This window comes from Protomyctophum bolini, assembly GCF_963924005.1.
Source record: "Protomyctophum bolini genome assembly, chromosome: 14".
Lineage (NCBI taxonomy): Eukaryota > Metazoa > Chordata > Actinopteri > Myctophiformes > Myctophidae > Protomyctophum > Protomyctophum bolini.
In genome coordinates, this window is record NC_137875.1 from 3,067,032 (window position 1) to 3,089,077 (window position 22,046).

A 22,046-nucleotide genomic window follows, 5' to 3' on the forward strand; every position below is an offset into this window, starting at 1 on the left:
GACAGATACAAGTAGTGCAAAAGACAGTTTTATCTGTGACATGTAGACGGTTGTATCTGTGACACGGTAAACAGTTTCTGTGACATGGGTGCTATTGATTTAATAATACAGAGGAACATTAGTTTTTGGTTTAGGCTAGTCATTGGTTAGACCAGTCATTAGTCCTACAACTACAACCTATCTCAAACCCTCACCCTAAACCTAACCTCCCACGGGGCAGCACACCTAAACCTAACCTTAACCCATGTCTAACCAATGACTAGTCTCAACTAAGTATGCACCCCAATAATTAAAGCTCATCAAAATCCAAGTTTCTCCCTGAGAATACCTCAATTCTTACACAACCTATGCGGTACCTCCTCAAGCAACTCATATATCATTCATGGCTAGCTGCGTTTTCAGCTACTTGCTGCTGCTTGCTGGACCACAAAACTAACCTCAGTTCCTGTGGCGGATCAGATCCACATCGTTTGGCACAGAAGAAAAGACTGATGAAATGACAACTCCTCCTTCAGCAATAGCTCTACTAACTACACCCCGGCAAATAGCATCGTTCAGATTAGAAAAAGGCTTTGCTAGTCCGTAGGGAAAGAGACGGTCCATAAGTTGATATGGAACAACCCGTTCAGAGTGAAACGGACAGGTTGATGCGGCGACAGGACTGGGGGATGAGTGAGTGCAGAGTCTGCAGACAAGAGGCAGGAGACCAGAGCAGTTGCCGACTGTGTGACCTTCCTATTTGATTTGCTCAGTCAGAGCAGCCAGCCAGCCTGATCTCAGAGGGGCAGACATCACGGACCTGCCCCGCCCACACCGGCAAAAGGAGGAGAAAAGGCTGGATGAGGGAGGGGGAGGAGATCTAGACACTGCTTCTACTGCCATCGGGACACAACAAAAGGCCTAGCATAAAGAGGCTAAAGGCGTTTTCACCAGCCACCAAGGCCCTGTATACAAAACAGTTCCAAAGGTTAAACCCACAGTCTTGTGAGGTATTTGTGAAGGTATTCCATTTGGAATTGACCGACATTCATTCACAGGCCGCCTTATTCCTAACATAACATTTGCTGTAAGCCCCAAATGCCTAAACCGTACTCAAAAATTATACTCCTGAAAAAGTCAACTACTCTCAGTCAGGCCCAGCTATAGAATATTACAATGTTCCATTACAGAGATGATGACAGACACACTGTATCATACTTATCGTAAACAACAACACTGACTCGTAGTACACATTACATGGCTAGGTGCTCACGGCAAGCATAATAACTCTGGGGAATTATGTATGCAATGTAACTAAGCCTGTAGCCAGTATCTCTGACAACATGGTACAGTAAAAAATAATCTCACACGTGAGCCGTCACAATGTCACCTCGACGACTTTTTCCTCAAAAGGGAAAATCCATCCTAAGATAGCGTACACGTCAATGTGTTATTATAATGTGTTACAAAAGCCCACTTCAGAAAAAAAACCCAAATCAGATCCCAGGAGCCAATCAGAAAGGATGAACTATGTCTGTAAATCATGATAAAAAACAAAAGGAATTGTTCCACTTCTGTGGGATTTGATGGGTGGGTGTCACAACACTTCCGGAAGAGGTGGGACATCTGCACTTATATTACAGGTTCCTCCAACCCCTACATATTTGATTTCCTGGTATAGCAGTCAGTCACACCGGCTAAAACACTGCAGCCCATCTCCCCACTTGCCTATAATAACGCCAGAACAGTGATGCATCAAAAGGAGGATGCAGGCAGAGGCAGGCAGGGAGCGACACACATTATAAATAATACCGCATGGGAAATTATCCGAGATAATTTGGTGGAACGACCTTCGTGGATTCACCCCTCCTCTGAGCAGTATGTCACCAGCAGCACCCCTCTGTCCCCTCCAGGCTATACTAAACTAAGGCCCAGACTTCATTAGCATCCATCTGACTGACCCACACATTATAGAGGCTTACTGACTGCACTGTAGTTTTTTTAGGCTAATATCAGCATCAATATCCGTCACTGAAATTAACCCATTTAGACCGGATTTAGACGATTCTGCGAATGACTTCTAAATCGTCACAGTTTTCTGAAAAACCCATGTTTCTATGTCAGTGGTTCTTAAACATTTTCATGTCAAGGACCCCAAATATATATATAATATATGTAATTGGCCACCGACCCCCATCTGAAAATATGTTATTCCATGAACCCCTCAGAAGCAAAGACTTGAGTAAGTAAACGTTCGCTCGCCTCGAATATACATTCAAAGATTAGCGCCACATTTTTAAAAGATTTTCAAAAATGGCAGACCTACAAGCTTGTAGATCTTCTATTTTTCAATAGCTAAAGTATAACGTAATGCTTAAAACACCAAAAGGGGTTCCCATTCAGAATGGGTTAACCTAAACACACACTGTCTACCACATCATCATCATCCTCCTAAAACAAAACATCCGTCTCTCTGCGGTCCTGATATGAAAGGACAGGAGATGAACTGAGTTACCCCCCCAGAAAACAGCCGGTGTGCTCCTCACTGTGGTGTGGTGCACTTGCTGTTGGCAAGTGCAATCGCTTACTGCAGCTAGTTCTACAAGACTGAGGGGCTGCTGTCCTCAGGGAAGAACAGAACTCATGTGCTCATGAATTATTAGATGATAAAACAAGAAGCCATTTTTTTCTCTCTCTCTGCAGTTGCTATGGCTTGCTTACAGTTTCCAATAATAATAATGTTTAAGATGTTTTACCGTCCTTTGTTTCAGCACATAATCTACTCTAATATTAAACCATGGCTATTGAATTAGTAGATATATACAGAAAGAAAAGAAACTGCTCTGGAAATTCATGAGATAGTTTAGATATAAATGATGAATAACCAGATCTGCAGCTCTGCACCAGATCAAGACCTTAGGCAGAAAGCTTTAAGATCAGGGTGTGGTGCAATGTTATTAGGCTATATATAAAGCAATGGATTCCTGGCCTGTGCGTTCAGAACAGCTGCATTGACTGCATTGCATCAACAAAAAGCAGAAGCTGACCTCTGTGCCATCACTCTGCAATATGCATTTCCTGTCACTCAGGTCAATGTATCTTCTGTGTTTCCTGTGTACCCATTCCCCTGTCCCGGGGCTGGGCACAAAGAAGTGCCAGCCAAACCCGGGAGGGTGTGGCAGGACACCAGGGACAAGTCTGGGGGAAGTGCCAGTGACTACTGAACCAAATCATGAATCATCCTACCCATAAAAACCAGCTGCTAGAGTTTCTCTCACAAATATATGACTGTTGAATCAGCATGCCCAAGGAAGGTGCAAGGGGAAATAATATCAAATGCAGCATCTCTCTGCCTTAGGCGTGTGTACTGTAATTATAGTCCAATGCCTCTTTTGAAGTCTTTTCTAACCGTTTTAGCAGAGCATCTTGCCTGTTTCAAGTGTTGATAAATCAAGTACATTCTAATCTACTAGAACACAAGGAATATATTTGATATTGATATTATATATTTGTTACGAGTGCAAATGGAATCTAAAATTTTGGGCTATCTCTGCTGCAATAATAAACAGAAGGCAGATTGAATCAAAGATAATTGAAACTAGGTGTTGATTTTGGCGTCTGGCTTCAAACAAAACAACAGTCACGAATCAATCTGTCTGTCTGCATCACCTCCATTATTAAGAAAGGACTGCTTATCAGCACACAAATACATGATACATTTGACATCAGATTTCCCAGTCAGTGTTACTAGCCCTGACATAATTTATTGTTCTCAGATGTTGGGCGTAAAACCCTACACACCCAGAACAGACTGCTCAGTCAGTGCCTCCTACGAAACAAACCAAACAGCTTGTTGCTGTTTTTTTTTTTTTTTGCGGTCTCGTCAGCCTCAGCTAGCATTAGCCTACAGTTAGCATTACAACCACTCCCCAAAATAGTGCCGCGTTGCCATCGTTCAAACCAACTCTCCCCAAAAACGTCTAGAGATAATAACGAACCTACGCCACATGGAAGCGACACGCTCAGATATATCGTTGAAACGGGTGGTTATATTCGTGTTAAATCTCACTTACCGCGAGCTAGCGGACTGACAGCTGCCTCAGCCCCTTTAAATCCAAAATGTCTGCTGCGTGCTCCCAGCGCGAGCTCTCCCAGCAGCCACCAGGCTATTGTGGAGTGACGTCACGTTGTTTTCACCATAGAATATTTTCACCACCACCTTCCGAGGTGGAAAGACTGGTGAGGCGAGGTTACTTTACCATTGCCACCACCAGAGCGCCATAGACAGTTACGCAAACTGCGTTCACTGCATGGGGCCAGTCCAATGGCGGCTCTATACGTCTTCTATTGAGAATGGGGGACAACACTTAGGGACAGGTCCTGGACCCTGAAGTAGGCAGAAATGCATTGGACTGGGGCAACAGCTCAGCTGTAATATATAATCACTTCGTTTTAGATTGTTTTGTAGTAATCGTACAACATAAACATTGCAGAGACTTTAGTTGTTACTGTAAAATACTTTAAAACAGTTGAACAGCGCTCGGTCTCTGCCCCCTCAATGTCGTAACTCTTCTATTAGATTGCTGGCTCTGACCTACGATAGATTTGGTTTGTTTTATGTAGGCCTATATAGATATTATTTGTTTTGCATGACTTGACTGTTTTGTGTGGCTATTCCAGCAGCTCTGCCTCTGGGAAGCCTCTTTGAAGCAAGCCTACATCATGTGAGGATCGGTCCATATCAAGTCGAGAACATCTTCTGCACTATGATCATTCTCGCCATACAGTGTATATGTCACAGTCTGTGAGTCTGACATAATAACTAGGGCATTAGACATTGGTCTTATGTGATACGGAGCCGGCATTTACAACCTGGACGGACCTACTGTCTGGGTGGGTACAGATAGCCAGGGTGGGAGTTCTGTGGATATTATAAACTGTGCCACCGCTCCCCCTGGTGGACATGTCCTCACATTAATCATTTGGGCCAAATCTCAAAATCAGCTCCCCTAAAATTTAGGGTGGCTGATTTTGCGATTTGGCCTTCTTTAATGGCCCTAAAAGATCCACTGGATGAACAAAAACAATAACAGATTCTGCTTACAGATTAATGTAACTGGGGAAGTCAATATCAGTGAAAGGATGGCCATTGGCCAGGCAAATAAATCTAAGCAAACAAACAAAATATCTCCTCATCAAGCTGCAAACAGTCACTGACACCAGGCAGGTAGAGTTGAGGATGTCTAGGGTGGAAAGGAAAGCAGCCCTGGTTCATTCTGAAATACAGATAGGATGGAACAGTCATAAGTCATAACCAAATACACCTCCTTTTTAAACACAAACATCAGCCAAGTGATACAGCCTTACTTTATTCTCTAAAATATGAAAAGGTAGCACACCTTATATATTTCCAGGCAGGTCAAGGAGGACAATATAGGCCTACATTTATTTTTCATTTATCTCACATCACCATAAAAAGCGCTTGCTTTCGCATTTTGGAAACACCCTGAAGAAGGCTCTGTGCCAAAATGCGTAAGCATATTTCCTTTGCCAAGAGTACAAAAAAGTGAAATGTGAGTATTGTGTCAGTGTCCTCCTTGACCTGAAATGTGAGATGTGCTCTTCTTCACATTTTTTGGGGGTTTATGCTCACTGGATGTTGCGTTTACTCTCCACTGAGAATGCCATAGAAGTGTATTGTATAACTGTTAAATAGAATTTCAAATGTTATCTTGGTGTTATCTTATTCTTTAATGACAAGAAAACAAGTGTTTCCCTAGAATATTCTAGGTCAGCACTTGTCTCCTTTGTGTAAATGACATGCTACCAAAGGGCACAGCAAAGCAACGTTAAAAATAGCCATTGTTAGAGAGGCTTTCACGTCACCAATGGTTGTTCATGCTAGATTGCTATGGTTACTCAATGAGTCCTGACTTCATGGGCTCCATGAACTACGATAACCTCCTAGATTCCATGTGTTTTAGAACTATAAGATGAGAGAACATATTACTCCAGTTTTGGCTTCACTGCACTGGCTTCCGGTTGTTTTTAGGATTGATTTTAAAATTATTTTACTTGTCTATAAAGCTTTCAATGGTCTCGCACCTTCCTACCTACATGACTGCCTGCCTAAATATGTCCCAAACCAAACCGCCCCCCTAAGGTATTCCACTGCTGGCCTGCTCGCTTTGCCTAAAAAAATGGCAACTAAAAAATACGGGGAAGCAGCTTTTTGTGGTCATGGCCACCAGATGTCTGTCAGATTTTGACACCTTCAAATTAGTGTTAAACATAATATAACCCAATTGACTCCAGTCCTCTCTGGTTAATATATCTATATACAGGACAGGTGTGATTCATCTGGTAATCAGCTACAGCTTCACATAAAGCCCAGACTGACGTTCAGAAAATACTACAGCTTAATCTCTTTTGCAAGGAACAGACGGCGTGGAACACTGTTGTTGAGAGGTGAGAACAGAGTCTGTTTAGTCTGTCAGGTTCTTAAATCTGTGATGGTGGGTTCTGTAGTAAGCTATATGGTGTTGCTGTTGATGAAAGGTTTGGGATTAATACAAAGTTAGAATTTCATTGAGTCACTTGTCTTTTCTATTAAAATGTGGCCTTCATGATTCACTCCCTGCTTGGGAGAATGCCTTTTTTACTTAAGTTAAGGCTGTAGATTCCGTCTAATCATGGTTCCACATTTTCAATAGTGGAAGAAGTAGCCTACAATGCCACAATGTTTACTGTTCCAAGTAAAGGTCCTGTATAGCCTATTCAAAGAATGACTTGAGTAAGAAAGTGTTTGCATCATATTTAAGATGACAAGTAAAACGACATTCTAACTGCTGATCTACAAGCTCATGTGTTGTGAATGGAAATACTCAGTAAAAGTATAGGCTACTTGGTTACTGCCCCCCTCTCGTCCCCCATGAAACTTGAACATTTCTCCTGCTTCAGTCAAGAGAACTGTCTGACTTAAACCTTAACATGTAGTTCGTTTGTAGCTCATTTGTGAATCCCTTGGCTCCTTCAAAACTGCTCTCAAAGGGCACCTACGGATGGCTGCAATTCGAAACTGGCCTCTGTAAAAATGTTATCTGGATTGTACTATGTTTTTGTATGGACGTGGTGTTGGGTGCCTGCACATATGCACACATGGCATCAACGCATGGTGTTGTGTGCAGGCGCCCTACACTCTGTCTTTCGTTTTATTTTATCCCCCTGTTCCCCTCACTGTATATATATATTTTTTCCCTTTTCGCTTCCTATATGATGAATTCCTGTTCTGTTCTTTAACTACATAGAAGTGTCTATTTGTTTGTCTCTAAATGTTTTGATGAATTGAACAATGTGGACCCTGTTGTAAACAAGTGTAAGGCTTAATTGGGTCGTCTACTCACAGTTAACAGTCTTTGTATTGAGTTTGTGCTTGAAATGTACTGTAATTCTGCAAACTGTTAATAAAGATATCAATCAATCAAAATTGTTTTTTTTTGTCCTTCAGAAAATGTCTGGCCGTGGGAAGAAGCTTGCTGCCGCCAAGGCCACAACCACAAATACCAGCCGTTCTGCGAGGGCAGGTTTGACCTTCCCCGTGGGTCGCCTCCACAGGCTGCTGAAGAAGGGAAACTATGCCCACCGAATCGGTGCGGGTGCCCCCATTTACTTGGCTGCTGTCTTGGAGTACCTCTGTGCTGAGATTTTGGAGCTAGCAGGAAATGCTTCCCGGGACAACAACAAGCGCCGCATTGCTCCTCGCCACATCCTCCTGGCAGTGAGAAATGATGAGGAGCTGACCAAATTACTTGATAAAGTCACCATCTCGGAGGGAGGTGTCGTACCCAACATCCAGGCGCAACTTCTGCCCAAGAAGACCAAACCCAAAGGGGCATCAGCTTCATCAAGGGATGACGAGGATGATGATGGTGGCTCAGCCAGATTCGTTGAATCAGAAGAATTTTAAAAACTTTACAGTTTTACATTTGAATGTGTCTTGTAACTCACTTTTCTTAAATTGCTCTTTATATTGTTTCTGTTGTCAATATTATTGGGTCCTGACACATGTCATTTAAATGAGTGTCCTGGCCACACTTTTGGAACTCACTTTTCTAAATAAATGATTAAACGTTATTGTTTCTGTTAATATTATTGGGTGCAGACAAATGTCATGTAAATGGTGTCCTCGTGGCCACACTTTTGTGCTGTGAGTAATCACATGAACTATGGCGGAAGACACATTTATTATCCCAACATTATACGGAAGTCAATTTAAGTCAGCTTCAACAAACTCTGCAATTCTATTTTCAGGGACTCATACAGTGCCTGTTGTATGGAAATGAGTACAGATTACCTGTGTTGCTTGGGTAACCAGGGAGGCAAAATTATACTGATGCACCTGGGGAATAAACCCTCTGCCATAACTATAGGAATGGTCATTTGACAGTTAGCTGGTCATTAACCCATTCTGCTGTTGGGAGCAGACATTTTATCTTTTTTTTTGTACTGTAGGCTTAGGCTATAGCCTATAACCCTGAGTTACACACACCAACTTTCAATAAGGTCTGTTTTGTACTCTTTCCTTTGGTCTATTCTGATCAATCTTCCAGAGTGTTCTCAAACTTTCAGTTCAAGACCCAGAAGGTAACCAAACTGAACAGACTGAAAACGGTCTACAAGTTCAGGATATTAAGTTTAGAAAACTTATGGACTATTTGGAAACGGCTTGTTGTGACTAAGTCTATATCGTATGACGCCGAGAGGCTAAAGCGGGGAAACGCTGCTTTAGTCGTTGTCTGCATGAGAATCACTGCTCCAGGCCAGGGTAGGGTCTACTGGCTGTAGACATTTTTAAAGCTCAGCTCAAGACCCACTTCTACAACATTGCTTTTAATTGATCTTTTATTTATTTTTTGTTATTCATGTCCTCACTGTATTGCATTACTGTTTGTTTTTTGATATGGTTGCCTTGCTTTTATTTTATTCTCTATTGTTCTGTAAAGCACGTTGAGCTGCATTTCATGTCATGAAAGGTGCTATACAAATACTTTATTATTATATATATAATGGATATGCCATGGATAGTTGACCTGAGTTTCCATATTTTGACATGGTTGATGCAATATTCCATATTTGGGCATGGATCATTCATGGATGACATAACTCACCACGATGTCATGAGAAAACCCAGTCGGCCTCTATAAAGGCAGGCACAGGTTAATTTAGAGGGAAGTTTAACTTTTACCCGTGGTCTCGAGACATCAAACAACTCAAGACTTAAGATCTAATAATGCTTCCAGTTCCAGTGGACGACGGTGGACTTTACAATCCAACCTCCTCCCTAACTCTTTTACAACAACCAGGTACATCTGAATTTGATTATTATTCCAGGCACAGAAGATTTCACATTTTATCATGTCAGTCTTAGCCTGTCTAATTGTTAACATAAGCTAGGGAGGGCACCCTCTTACAAATTGTACATTTGTTAGGCTACGTTTAAAAAGGAACTAAACAGGATTTACAGTGGTAGCCTATACCAGTTATTGCCAAGAAGCATTGTTAATTAAAACAGAAATAATCTACCAAACACACATTTCTGAACTTTATTTTATTTGAAATATTAGATATTTTAACTCAACCTCACCAGCCTGTCCGCCTAGCTAGAACAAAAAGGGTGACAAAGGGGGATATGGCCTTTTCAAGCAGGGCTCCCAGGCTCTGGAACAGCCTGCCATCTGACCTGAGGTCTATTAGATCCTTGGCTATTTTTAAAACTACATTTTTAAAACGTTTAATTCCCTTGATAATGTCATTTTATTCTGCCTGCTGTTTGATTGTTATGTAACACTGTCACTGTCACTTTGTGACACTGTCAAAAAAGGTGCTATATAAATCAAGTTTATTATATTATTATTGTAAAAACAAAGGTTTCTCTGTGACCTGGAAACCGAGTGACCATCTACAGCCATCTAGTGGTTATTCAGAGGTACATCACTTTAATCTCTATTTTCTGGGAAAGTGACCACCACCACCACCAGTACGTGCTCGCGCGCGCGTCAGTGTGCGTGCGTGATGGGAACACGTCATCATTATGCGACACGGCGTCTGTTGCTTGCAGAGTTCTGAAGGACGCAAATATATCAGCATGGATTACTGGAGTGGGATGATATAGTATTATAAAGGTTGGTTTCATATAATGTCTACACTTAAAGCATCGATACAACCAGGTTACTATATGTAGTCATATGATATCACATGTTAATTGGCTGTAGCGTAATGGTAAACGTAACTATAGCTATAACGGTAACCTCACGAGTCAGTTCAGGACATCTGACATTTGTTGTATTTATGGAAAATATACTACAATCCTAGTAAACGTTTATTCTCGTCTTCTCTACAGTGTTATATTGACCTTGTTGTAAATGGCGGTGTCTTCTCTAAGTCGCGCTCTGCGGACCCTGTCTCTGTCCTCACAGGTAAGTCTACAATGTTGTTGATTCATTGATTCATTGAAATATGCATTATCAGTTTGCAGAATTACAGTAGCACAACTCAATACAAAAACTGTTAACTGTGAGTGGACACAGTGGCAACACAGTATGTGAATTTAACGAGAGTGTCAGTGTACTAAATCATAATGGGATGTTGAGTGAGGACACGAAATTCAATAAATATCACTGGTGGAAACTATCAAGTACTGTACAAGTTTGAGGTATTTGACTTTACTTGAGTATTTTCGATTTACAGTACTTTTATTTCTACTCCATTACATCTCGGATCCAAATATTGTATTTTTGTAAACTCTAGTTACTTTGTAGATTTTAATTATTACAAAACATGCATTAACTTAACCACTAACAGCCCTATATACATTTGGAAATGGCAGATGGACAAGCTCACAATGCGTTGCGACCATAGGGTTGCGACGCATTTAAACTTGCCAAAATATTTTCATACATTTGAAAACTTGAAATGGGACATACTTTTTACTTGTGGTAGTTTAAGTACGTTTTGAACAACAAAGAGTATTTCTATATTGCAGCTTTGATACTTTCACGCAAAAGTGAGGAGTACCTTTTCCAGTTTCCACCACTGCCAAATCTCCCGTTTCCACTTCCCAGGTTCTGGGACAGGCTGTGCACAGAACAACTCACACCGTCTTCACGACCCAGTCACCACTGACCGTCCTCGGCACATCGCCGCTATGCAGAGGGTTCCTCACAACGGCCACTTTGGACCAGAACCGGAGAGATTGGAAGGCGACGCAGAAGGCAGGGAAATACACCGTCAGAACCATGGGGTTGAAGAAGACAGGGGGCAGAGATCACTCTGGTATAAATGATATCATAGACGGACTGTTGTGTTTAAAATATCTCTTCTCTAAATCATGACAGTTTTCTGGAAAACGTATTCAGTGATGCTCAAACTTTTTACATGTCAATTATCTATTTGGCCGCAGAACCCCATCTGAAAAAAGGTTGTTCCAGGGAATAGGGATCCCCCAGAAGCAAATGAGTTCACTTTAAACGTTGGCTTTGAAAGAATATATATTCAAAGAATTGCAACAAACTCTCACGATAAAAATAAATAAATAGCAGATCTATAAGCTTATAGCGTGGCACTCAGTGTCGCACTATTAGATTGTAGATCTGCTATTTTTCAATAGATAAAGTTTAAAAAAAGAATGGTTAAAGTGATTTAAAGCTAAGGTGACACAGATTGTAATGGTTTGCTTTGCCGGGTTTCACATTTTCACTGTTGTCTGTCACTCAGGAAGGATACGGACACAGGGCATTGGTGGTGGACACAAACAATTATATCGCTGGTTAGACATCCATCGATTTCCCCTAGAACCAGACAAGCCGGTCTTTGAAGAGAAGGTTGTTGAAGTCCGTTATGACCCGTGCAGGTGAAATGAAACTCCTCTTATTAACCACAAGAGCCCAAATGTCATTAACATGTCCTAAAAACGTAAGTAATCGCACGCAACTGACCCTACTCCTGTTTGGCCTTTCTTCTCTCCGAGTAGATCCGCAGATATTGCTCTAGTAGCTGGCGGCGAAAAGAAGAGATGGATCATTGCTACAGAGAGCATGCAGGCCGGAGATATCATCAAAACATCTTCAGTTATTGGACGCATGGCAGGTATGAGATCCACCTGGCTGGCAGCTTGTTTGGTTAAACTGCCTCACGTACTGTAGCCACTTACCATCAAGTCCCCCAGGTGTCCTTTAATAGGCCCTTTCCCCCCCAACAAATACCTTTGCCGAAAACAGCTGATCTACAAGCTCGTGAGCTTGTAGATTGGCTATTCTGTGTGTCAGATTACACACGTGACTTCACTCTAATTATCTTAGATCCTCCACTGCTCAGTCTAGAGATGTGAATTTTAAGAACGACTTCATGACTTTGGTGACAACACAGTATGTGACCACCAGCCCTAGTTGACACCTGACAGTTTTGGTATGTGTTTACCTTTGATATCAAAATAGAAAATACTAATGCATTTTGTCATAACTCAGTTCAAGCCAACGAGGGTGATGCCCACCCACTCGGAGCTCTCCCTGTGGGTACGTTGGTGAACTGCCTGGAGATATACCCAGGAAAAGGAGCCAAGTACATCCGTGCTGCAGGTAATTATCATTTACAAACTTAAAAAGACTTTGCACAATTATAGGCCTATGTTTCTTACTAATTATGTTATGGGAATACAGAAAGCAGCCTAAATCAAACTCATTGGTATTAGGGATGTCCCTTTTTTTTCACTTTCGATCCAAATACCTCAATTTCTGTGTTAACCGATACCAGTGTCGTGATCTCATGTTGTGTTTATAGCAGACTCCTCACTCAAATGTGCACTTGCAGTTTGGGGCAACTCCAAGGCAAACTCCACATGCCCCAACATTTTATTTACCTGCCATAGATAGTGTCGACCATTTACCCCTGTGTCGGATCGGTGGTTAGACTGGAATATTCACCGATACCGATATGACAAATAAGGGCCGATCCGATACTTTTCCAGATACAACTATCGGGACATCTCTAATTGGTATTAGTAGTTACAGTAGTTGCTGTAACCTTTGATAACTCAGTTGAATACTAAAATGTGTTGTTCTTTGCTCAAAAGGCACATGTGGCGTACTGCTCCGAAAGGTCAATGGAACCGCCATTGTTCAGCTCCCTTCAAAACGGCAGGTTCAGGTAAAAATAATATATATATATTTGGGCGCTGACATCTGTCAAAGAACAAATGCATTTTACCTCAATCTATGAAATTATGTCATACACAGGTACTGGAGACCTGCATGGTAACGGTGGGCCGCGTTTCCAACATCGATCACAGCCAGCGGGTTATCGGCAAAGCGGGTCGCAATCGGTGGCTCGGCATTCGCCCCTCCAGTGGCCTGTGGCAGAGGAAGGGAGGCTGGGCAGGACGCAAGATCAAACCGTTACCGAAGATGAAGAATTACCTCAACCTGCCCTCGTATGCAGCAGCAGCAAAATAACAACATGGACAATATCAACTCCACTCTCGATACTGTATGTTTTGGGACTGGTGTTAGTCTCGCGTTACCAGACTGACTCTCGCTATTTCCGAATGCTTCATCATACAGTCTGGAGCAACGGAAGAGCTGTCATGAGTAAGCGATAGAGCGTAAGAGTGGAGCCTCCTCCCCACTCCTGTTTGGTCTTTACAGTCGCCTGATGAAGGTCTGACGGCCGAAACGTTGCTCAATAAAATCAAAACTCAAGTGAAGACAGTGTGCGGGATTCTTTTTCTCTACGTCTTTCTTTACAGTTGCGCAAAATGTATTCTAATATAAATAGAAATCATCTTAAGCATATATAGCTTGTTGCTTAGCAGAAAAGAAAATAATAAACAATAAAATGTAAAGATATTTTAAAATGTATTTTCGTGAACTGAAATGGTAGCTTCCTTACTCGGCTCATGGCGGCTATAGTTCCAGACTATATAGCATTCGGAGATTGTGGAATAGTTGTGAGACTAGGACTGGTATTGACACCACCAGTTCTCACCGGACACATAAAAAGATGGATCTTGCATCGTAATCGAGTATAGTTTGTCATTAGAATGATGTATTGAGTGGCTCAATTGGTCATGGGGAATATGAACCAAATAAATGTTTGTTTGTACAGAAGATTAAAAATTTTATTAAACACAACTGCTTGTGAGAGCATGGAGAGAAACAAAACAATATAAAATTCCAAAACATATTTACATCTAGTAAAACATGCAAAGAGTAACCCATATTTTTAGTGGTAAATTTAAAAAATACTGTCATGTCATTTAAAATAGGGTTTGTGCAAAGACACTGGGTGGCATTTCAAGTAGACCTCGAATTATATTTGGTCCTTCGTCATGATGTCGTACACCAGCAAATAGATCTATAGATCCACAGGCTATGTCGCGCTGCGTCGTGTCGTACACACGCAAATAGATCTACAGGCTATGTCGCGCTGCGTCGTGTCGTACACACGCAAATAGATCTACAGGCTATGTCGCGCTGCGTCGTGTCGTACACACGCATATAGATCTACAGGCTATGTCGCGCTGCGTCGTGTCGTACACACGCAAATAGATCTACAGGCTATGTCGCGCTGCGTCGTGTCGTACACACGCAAATAGATCTACATGGGCTCTGTCGCGATGCGACATGTGCTTGTAAACCGGCTATTTGACGGTGTGAGACACCTGCGAGGCGCCACGTATAAATCGGGCATAACGGGATCAATGAGACGGCATGTTTTAAGCCATTTAGGCCTGACCTCGAAATAAAAAAAAAAAAATCTTCTAAATCCTCTAGTTTTCTGAAATAAATATTTTCACGATTTTTCAAAAATGGCAGACCTACAAGCTTGTGAGCTTGTAGATATGTTATTTTTCAATAGCTAAATTATAACATGTTTAAAAACACCAAAAGGTGTTCCCGCCCCAAAATGGGTTAACCCTGGAAGTTTGACCTTAAATGCAAAAGTGATTTCCTGTAATTGTTAAATTGAAACATTGCAGTAAGGTCAGCCAGCTCATTGATCCAGTAATATAAAACACCCCCATGCTACCTCTAGATTTAGGGCAAAAAAAATAAAAAAAACACATTGAAATACGCTTGTTGAATTGTGCCCTTAATGTTATTTAAAGGGCTAGCTCACATGAATTTCCCCCCTATCCACACACACACACACACACACACACACACACACACACAACTGCCTTGGCTAGCACTTAATAGCCCAGGTATACAAAATATACAAGGGCCAGGTCATCCCCTATCGGTTAAGAGAAGATAGTGAACACTTCAAAACGAAACAGACAACCTGGCGGTACAATCACAGGCAAACAACATGGTGGCAGGTGATGAGAAAGCCTTTCAATATGCGGCAACATAACAAAACAAAGTCGGAGAGAGAGCATTGTAGTCGACCAGACAACAGAAGGCGCTCGATTAACTTATCGACATAAACATGACCCCACTGTACTTTAAGAAGAGTCAGGTCAACGCAGACAAAAGAAAACCGCAAACCTTCTGATGAATGTGGGTAGTTAGTGGTTAATATTCCAAACATAAGTAACACTCCACCTGCAAAACCAAATTGTGTCCCGATTTAGAGCTGAAAAAGGTGAAGAAACCACAAGAAAAGTGCATTACATAGTGGGAGAGCATGTACAAGAATTGACATGTAGTAGTGTTTTTGCATTGTACAAATCTAAAGTCATGGGGGGTTAAGGAAATATTTGGCATTTTGGGGGGTGGGGGAAACAAGGGGTTAAATATTTGTGCTTTCAATTTAGTGGAATGGACAGCTGCGGTTCACAATGGTATACATCTTGTATATTTATATACAATACTATAAAAGTCTAACAAAGCTTGCAAGTCTTCCACTTTATAAAAGCAAACAGCAAAGAAAACCCATACAAACAGAAGGCCCTTTCTGTCCACGTTTTTCCTATTGCAAAAAGTTCACACACGAGTTAACACTATTGAGGGAGTAGTACCATCGAACACTTAACACACCCACAGAGACACACAGGCAGTGACAGGAATAATATCTGGCAAGAATCTATACTGTATGCTTCCCCCATCATCATCATCATCAAATCCTTTTAAAAACGGCTAATAGCTCAAACTTGATACTAGTTCTTTTCAAGTTCCTTTGAGAATCAAAAACGTACAAAAAGAGAAACAATAGCCCAATACAATACTGAATAGGTAATCTGTCGGACTACATTTTAGGTTATGTACTATTTCCATATCTAGCCAATGAGGCTTGCATTAACAGACTGCTAATATAATGTGTGCATGTGTATGTACAGTACAGCACACGGACATGTTTTAGAATATGGCCAAATATAATTATGCCAACACTTCACAATATATATATATATATATTTCTTTCCTTTTTTTTCTTCTTCTTTTTCTTTTTTTTTTTACAAGCTCAGTACTCTCAATACAGATCTCTGTAATGACAACAGACGTCCACAAGGCTATTATAGCTGGCTGAAGCGTAATAAAGTACAAGTGTATATACTATATATAGTTGAATGCTCTGCTGGTTGGACTGGAGAACTAATTCGACTTTGGCACATCACTACATCTGGCTCTATAACCGAGATCAGCACAGACCTTAGATCACTACATCTGGCTAACCAAGATCAGCACAGACCTTAGATCATCACTACATCTGGCTAACCAAGATCAGCACAGACCCTCTGGCTCCAACCGAGATCAGCACAGACCTTAGATCAGCACAGACCATCTGGCTCTAAACGAGATCAGCACAGACCTTAGATCACTACATCTGGCTCTGACCGAGATCAGCACAGACCATCTGGCTCCAACCAAGATCAGCACAGACCTTAGAGTTCAGACAACTGACAACTTCTGTCTGTGAGACTTACGGGTCCAATAATATGTCAATATACATAATGAGCACATTGCGAAGTATCCAAACATATTTCGACCACTTGTCACAAACAAAGTGGGAGCCAAAACCCTAAAATGAAAATGCCAAATACACGACTAGGTGGAATTGTTTGCAATTTAGAACGAAATTCGAAAAATCGATCAGCACCTTAAAAAAAAGAATAGATGTGATGTATAGTCACAACTAAAGGGTTTTCTTACATTTGGCATTCAGCTGTAAGAGATCAACAAAATGTGTGGTCTTTGTGTATCAGATGACCCTGTTTCAAAGTGGTTATAATAACGGCACAGTAACTCCGATGTCCGGTAATGAATCTACACAAAATCCTCAATGTTCACTTTAAGAGTGAAATGTACGAATGTTAAATTTGTACACTATTGAGAGTTAAATGAGCAGTAACGATGTTACTGTGTCTAACGACATGACACGTCGACTTCAGCACCTACAATTAAATAAAGAGGGGGAAAAAATGAATGGTCATCTTTTTTAAGTACTGCTTACAATGTGTTATAAATGCATTATAGCTACATTCATAATAGCTACCTTCCCAAATATGTTGCTTGACTTGTTATAGATACACATTGTGCTTTTAACAGCAAAAGGCAGACACATTTAAAATGCAATGTTCCTTGCATATAAAAAAAGAACAGGAATTGGGAGTTGAAAAGATGAAATAAGAGACAAGTCAGGAAACAGAAGACTTGAGTTGGAAGGGAAGGATTCCATCTAGATTCACAGCAATATTCTTTTGACTTTCAACAAACACGAACACAGTCGCAAAATGATCTCGCGCGCGCGCACGCACGCACCACTGCACATCACCATCATACTTCTCCATTGTCTATAGAGCAACGTTTAAAAAACGTAGGATTTCACAGAAATAATAAAATGCTAATGTCAGAACAAAGTGCAAACACAGCTGCCGTTACCGAAATGTGGCAAAATTGTCAGAAAAAACCTAAAAAAAAAGAAAAACGCACACATTCGAGGCGGCAGCAACAACTTACAAAATAGTACTTGTCGGTTCTTTTTATATATATATATATCGTGTAAAAAAAAAAAAACTAAACAAAAAACCCAACAACAACAACAACAACAACAACAAACCAACAAGGTCAACATCGATAATATCAACTCGAACAACGTGAAATGTTTTGTGTATTTTTGAACACACGGTTATACAAGTCAGTCAGTAAAAGGTTTCCACAGGAAAACTATTACCGCCGGCCCGGGGGGGGGGGGGGGGGGGGGGGAGTTGGCGTTCCTCTCCTTCTCTGTTAGCCTCGCCATGAGACAGAAGTGCGGCGGGGAGAGACGAGAGCGTGTCGGTCGGTGGCGGTCGGGGGGGGGGGGGGCGTGGCTAGGGTCACATGGGTTTGGTGTAACCGAAGACGCCCACGGGGAAATGCTTGACGTGCGTCGGCCACTGGGCGGCCAGCTGGAAGAACTTCACGTCGTTCCACTCCACTCCGTCGATAGACACTGAAAACAAAGACGTTAACGACATCGCAAATTGAGCACCTGACGATAGAGAGGGTACGCGCATGCTTAACCCATTCTGACCTGAGATCAGATTCTAAAAATGTCTTCTGCATCCTGACAGTTTTCCATTCTGACCCGAGATCAGATTCTAAAAATGTCTTCTGCATCCTGACAGTTTTCCATTCTGACCCGAGATCAGATTCTAAAAAATGTCTTCTATGTCTTCGATTTTTCAAAAATAGCAGACCTACAAGCTCGTAGCGCGCCACTCGGTGGCGCGCTATGAGCTTGTAGATCTGCTGTTTTTCAATAGCTAAAGCACGACATGATGCTAACACCAAAATGGGTTCCCGCCCAGAATGGGTTAAAGTGGCACATCGAGTGGCAAAGCAACATGCAAAGTGAGTTTAACATTGTTTAACGTTGTTTAATGCAATCAGAGAGGACTTTTCTGTTTGGATGCTTTGGGTTGTCGAGGCCAGATAAGTAGTTTTCTGCCACTCAGTAGGCATTCCTGCGTAACTTCCGGGTTTGATGATGCCTGGTGTCACGCGCATACCCTCTATAAGCAAATTGCAATCCATCTTTTGGGAGTCTGGGGTTGTACAGTACGATATTGCCTGGACAATGACATACTGTAGTCACTGTATTATATACACCCACACACTATTTAAGTACACAATTCATTTTATACATTCTGCTCTAAGAAAGTAGCTTCTCTTAACCCATTTTGGGCGGGAACCCCTTTTGGTGTTTTAAGCATTATGTTGTACTTTAGCTGTTGATAAATAGAAGATCTACAAGCTCATCCGAGCTTGTAGCTATTTAAAAAAAATCGTGAAAATGTGGCCCAAATATTTGAATATATTCTTTCAGAGCGTTCGTTTTTAGCTCAAATCTTTGCTTCTGGGGGAGGGGGGGTCCCTGGAACAACATATTTTCAGATGGGGGTCGGCAGGCCAAATACATATAATTCTAGGGGTCCTTGACATTAAATAGTTTGAGAACCACTGACATAGAAAAAAGATTAACGTAGTGTCCGTTGCCATCCACTAGATGGCAGTAGAAGTCTTACCTCTCAGCATGGTGTGCTGATGCTTGGCAGTGCAGATCAACCTGCTGATGCCATCGATCACTTGGCTCTTGGAGTCCAGGTCTTTCTCCTTGGGCTTCTTGCTGAGGAAAATCACTGCCGAGGAGAAGGAATCAATCATCTCACCAGTGTCAAATAAAATATATCTATAAATATAATAAAGAATCATTTAACGTCCAACATCTTAACTACAGAATTAATACCTTTTTACACCTCTCAATTTTTACATTATACCCCCAGGAATATATGCCCCCACCAGGCTCCTTGTTGTAATGTTAATGATATGATATTTTATATAAAGGAGAGTTGGAGAAGGACATGCGACAAAGAGCCTCAGGTCTGATTGGACCCCTGGCTGACTGAGCCTTAGGGCAGATTCACACTGAGTCCATTTGATTCAAATTGTTCCCCAATACGGATACCTGGACCCCGCTGGCCATGATTCACATTGGCCTTGATTCTTCTGCACCCGAGTACACTTAATTCAACTGAGTACACTTCATTTAACTGAGTACACTTAATTCAACTGAGTACACTTCATTCAACTGTATTCAATGCTTTCACATTGCAGCGATCCGTATCAGAGTACACTTCATTCAACTGTATTCAATGCTTTCACATTGCAGCGATCCGTATCAGAGTACACTTCATTCAACTGTATTCAATGCTTTCACATTGCAGCGATCCGTATCAGAGTACACTTCATTCAACTGTATTCAATGCTTTCACATTGCAGCGATCCGTATCAGAGTACACTTCATTCAACTGTATTCAATGCTTTTTCACATCTATCAAAGAGCATGAGAGAACAGTATTTTTTTGAGTGGTGCAACCACTCCAAGGAACAGCAATGTCCGTGTTTGTCCGCCTAGTATGTATGTGACGTTAATGAGCACGAGTATGACTATTAGTACCAGTAGGGGTGCTGTTGTGCCAGAAACAGAGAGAGAGATAGTGCTGTGCATGTAAGTTGCCTGCTAATGAGAGAGAGAGAGAGAGGAGGAGGAGAGAGAGAGAGAGAGAGAGAGAGAGAGGGGGGAGTTGCACCACTCAGTTCACACGGGTGTGATTGTTTTGTATCCCCACTGTGCTGGAGTCATGTGGTCCGTACCCTTCTTGTTCTTCTCCTTGGTGACCACGGTCATGGCCATGCTGGGCGGAGGGCTGAGCTCTCCGCCGCCCGGCAGTCGGCTGACCTGGAGGGAGCGGAAGTTGCTCTTCAGGGTGTTCTTCATCCCCACGTCTCTCTTCTCTCCCTCCTTCTTCTTCTCCCCGGGGCCCTGCCACGTCCAGTAGTCCACCTGGAGCCCCATCACCTCGCCGCCCGTGCACGGAGAACTGGGGGCGCATCCGCAAAACAAAACGTCAAACTCTTGACACAGGACACAAAACATTCTTATATAACCCATTTTGGGCGGGAAAGCATTATGTAGCTATTGAAAAATACCAGTATCTCCATAAATCGTCCTAAGAACCTAATATGTCCGAAACCGTTACTTTTCAGGATTCATTTCAAATACAAAAACCACTAAAGTGGCAGTTCGTCAAATACAGATAATTCTGGGGGTCCTTGACATGAAATACTGAGCACCACTGATAAAGAAAACATAGGATTTTCAGAAAACTGTCATGATTTAGAAGACATTTATAGACGTCAGGTCAGTAAATGTCCACCACTGGGTAGTGTTGGTTGTGTGTGTCAGGGTGGTGTTGTGTTGTCGTACCCAGCTCCATAGAGGACTATGTGTTGGTTGTGTGTGTCAGGGTGGTGTTGGTTGTGTGTGTGCAGGGTGGTGTTGGTTGTGTGTGTGTGGTGGTGTTGCCTTGTCGTACCCAGCTCCATAGAGGACTATGTGTTGGTTGTGTGTGTCAGGGTGGTGTTGGTTGTGTGTGTGCAGGGTGGTGTTGGTTGTGTGTGTGTGGTGGTGTTGCCTTGTCGTACCCAGCTCCATAGAGGACTATGTGTTGGTTGTGTGTGTCAGGGTGGTGTTGGTTGTGTGTGTGTGTGGTGGTGTTGGTTGTGTGTGTGTGGTGGTGTTGGTTGTGTGTGTGTGTGTGTGTCAGGGTGGTGTTGCCTTGTCGTACCCAGCTCCAGAGAGGGCGGTGGAGACCGAGGGGGACTGAGGAGGAGTGCTTCCTATCTCTTTACCATACGGACCAGCCGACGGGGGGGTGGGAGAGGACAGGATGCCGGGGTTGCCCCCCATGGCGTCGTCAGAGTCCACTGCAGACAGGACAGAGAAATGGTGTAAAGACACAGAGTCCACTGCAGACAGGACAGAGAAATGGTGTAAAGACACAGAGACACAGAGTCCACTGCAGACAGGACAGAGACATGGGGTAAAGACACAGAGACACAGAGTCCACTGCAGACAGGACAGAGACATGGGGTAAAGACACAGAGACACAGAGTCCACTGCAAACAGGACAGAGACATGGGGTAAAGACACAGAGTCCACTGCAAACAGGACAGAGACATGGTGTAAAGACACAGAGACACAGAGTCCACTGCAGACAGGACAGAGAAATGGTGTAAAGACACAGAGTC

General features: G+C 42.2%; 4 protein-coding genes across 8 annotated transcripts in view; 2 read left to right on the forward strand and 2 right to left on the reverse strand.

Annotated features, from left to right (window-relative positions):
* Positions 1-4,132, reverse strand: part of klc1b (kinesin light chain 1b) — a 44,489-nt gene extending 40,357 nt beyond the window's left edge. For both annotated transcript variants that reach the window (XM_080782774.1, XM_080782773.1), the window contains exon 1: positions 4,053-4,132. The gene's annotated coding sequence lies outside the window, so the exon portion shown is untranslated. The remainder of the gene's footprint in view (positions 1-4,052) is intronic.
* A 3,357-nt stretch (positions 4,133-7,489) lies between these two features.
* LOC308328329 (histone H2A-like) lies at positions 7,490-7,945 on the forward strand (the record flags this gene model as incomplete). The annotated part of the gene is made up of 1 exon (XM_080782100.1): positions 7,490-7,945. The coding sequence occupies one exon, from the start codon at positions 7,490-7,492 to the stop codon at positions 7,943-7,945; it is 456 nt and encodes a 151-aa protein (XP_080638226.1).
* A 2,132-nt stretch (positions 7,946-10,077) lies between these two features.
* mrpl2 (mitochondrial ribosomal protein L2) lies at positions 10,078-13,735 on the forward strand. Its single transcript, XM_080782240.1, has 8 exons — positions 10,078-10,160; positions 10,379-10,454; positions 11,100-11,310; positions 11,752-11,887; positions 12,008-12,123; positions 12,501-12,611; positions 13,106-13,179; positions 13,269-13,735. The coding sequence occupies exons 2-8, from the start codon at positions 10,401-10,403 to the stop codon at positions 13,482-13,484; spliced, it is 918 nt and encodes a 305-aa protein (XP_080638366.1). The 5' UTR covers positions 10,078-10,160; positions 10,379-10,400; the 3' UTR covers positions 13,485-13,735.
* A 400-nt stretch (positions 13,736-14,135) lies between these two features.
* LOC308328417 (phosphofurin acidic cluster sorting protein 2-like) overlaps positions 14,136-22,046 on the reverse strand; it is a 111,945-nt gene continuing 104,034 nt past the window's right edge. For 2 of the 4 annotated variants that reach the window (XM_080782232.1, XM_080782231.1), the window contains exons 21-24: positions 21,584-21,722; positions 20,610-20,836; positions 19,481-19,594; positions 14,136-18,405 (exon numbers count right to left, since the gene is read on the reverse strand). In XM_080782232.1, the coding sequence (XP_080638358.1) occupies positions 18,290-18,405; positions 19,481-19,594; positions 20,610-20,836; positions 21,584-21,722 (596 nt within the window). In that variant the 3' untranslated portion in view covers positions 14,136-18,289. The remainder of the gene's footprint in view (positions 18,406-19,480; positions 19,595-20,609; positions 20,837-21,583; positions 21,723-22,046) is intronic. The other 2 variants (XR_013965288.1, XR_013965289.1) reach the window with 2 other exon arrangements.

Excerpts from the sequence above, each read along its gene's own strand:
- mrpl2 (XM_080782240.1), top strand. The coding sequence starts at position 10,401 with ATGGCGGTGTCTTCTCTAAGTCGCGCTCTGCGGACCCTGTCTCTGTCC. Across the intron at positions 10,455-11,099 it reads CCCTGTCTCTGTCCTCACAG|GTTCTGGGACAGGCTGTGCA; the intron begins GTAAGTCTACAA and ends TCCACTTCCCAG. Across the intron at positions 12,124-12,500 it reads AGTTATTGGACGCATGGCAG|TTCAAGCCAACGAGGGTGAT; the intron begins GTATGAGATCCA and ends GTCATAACTCAG.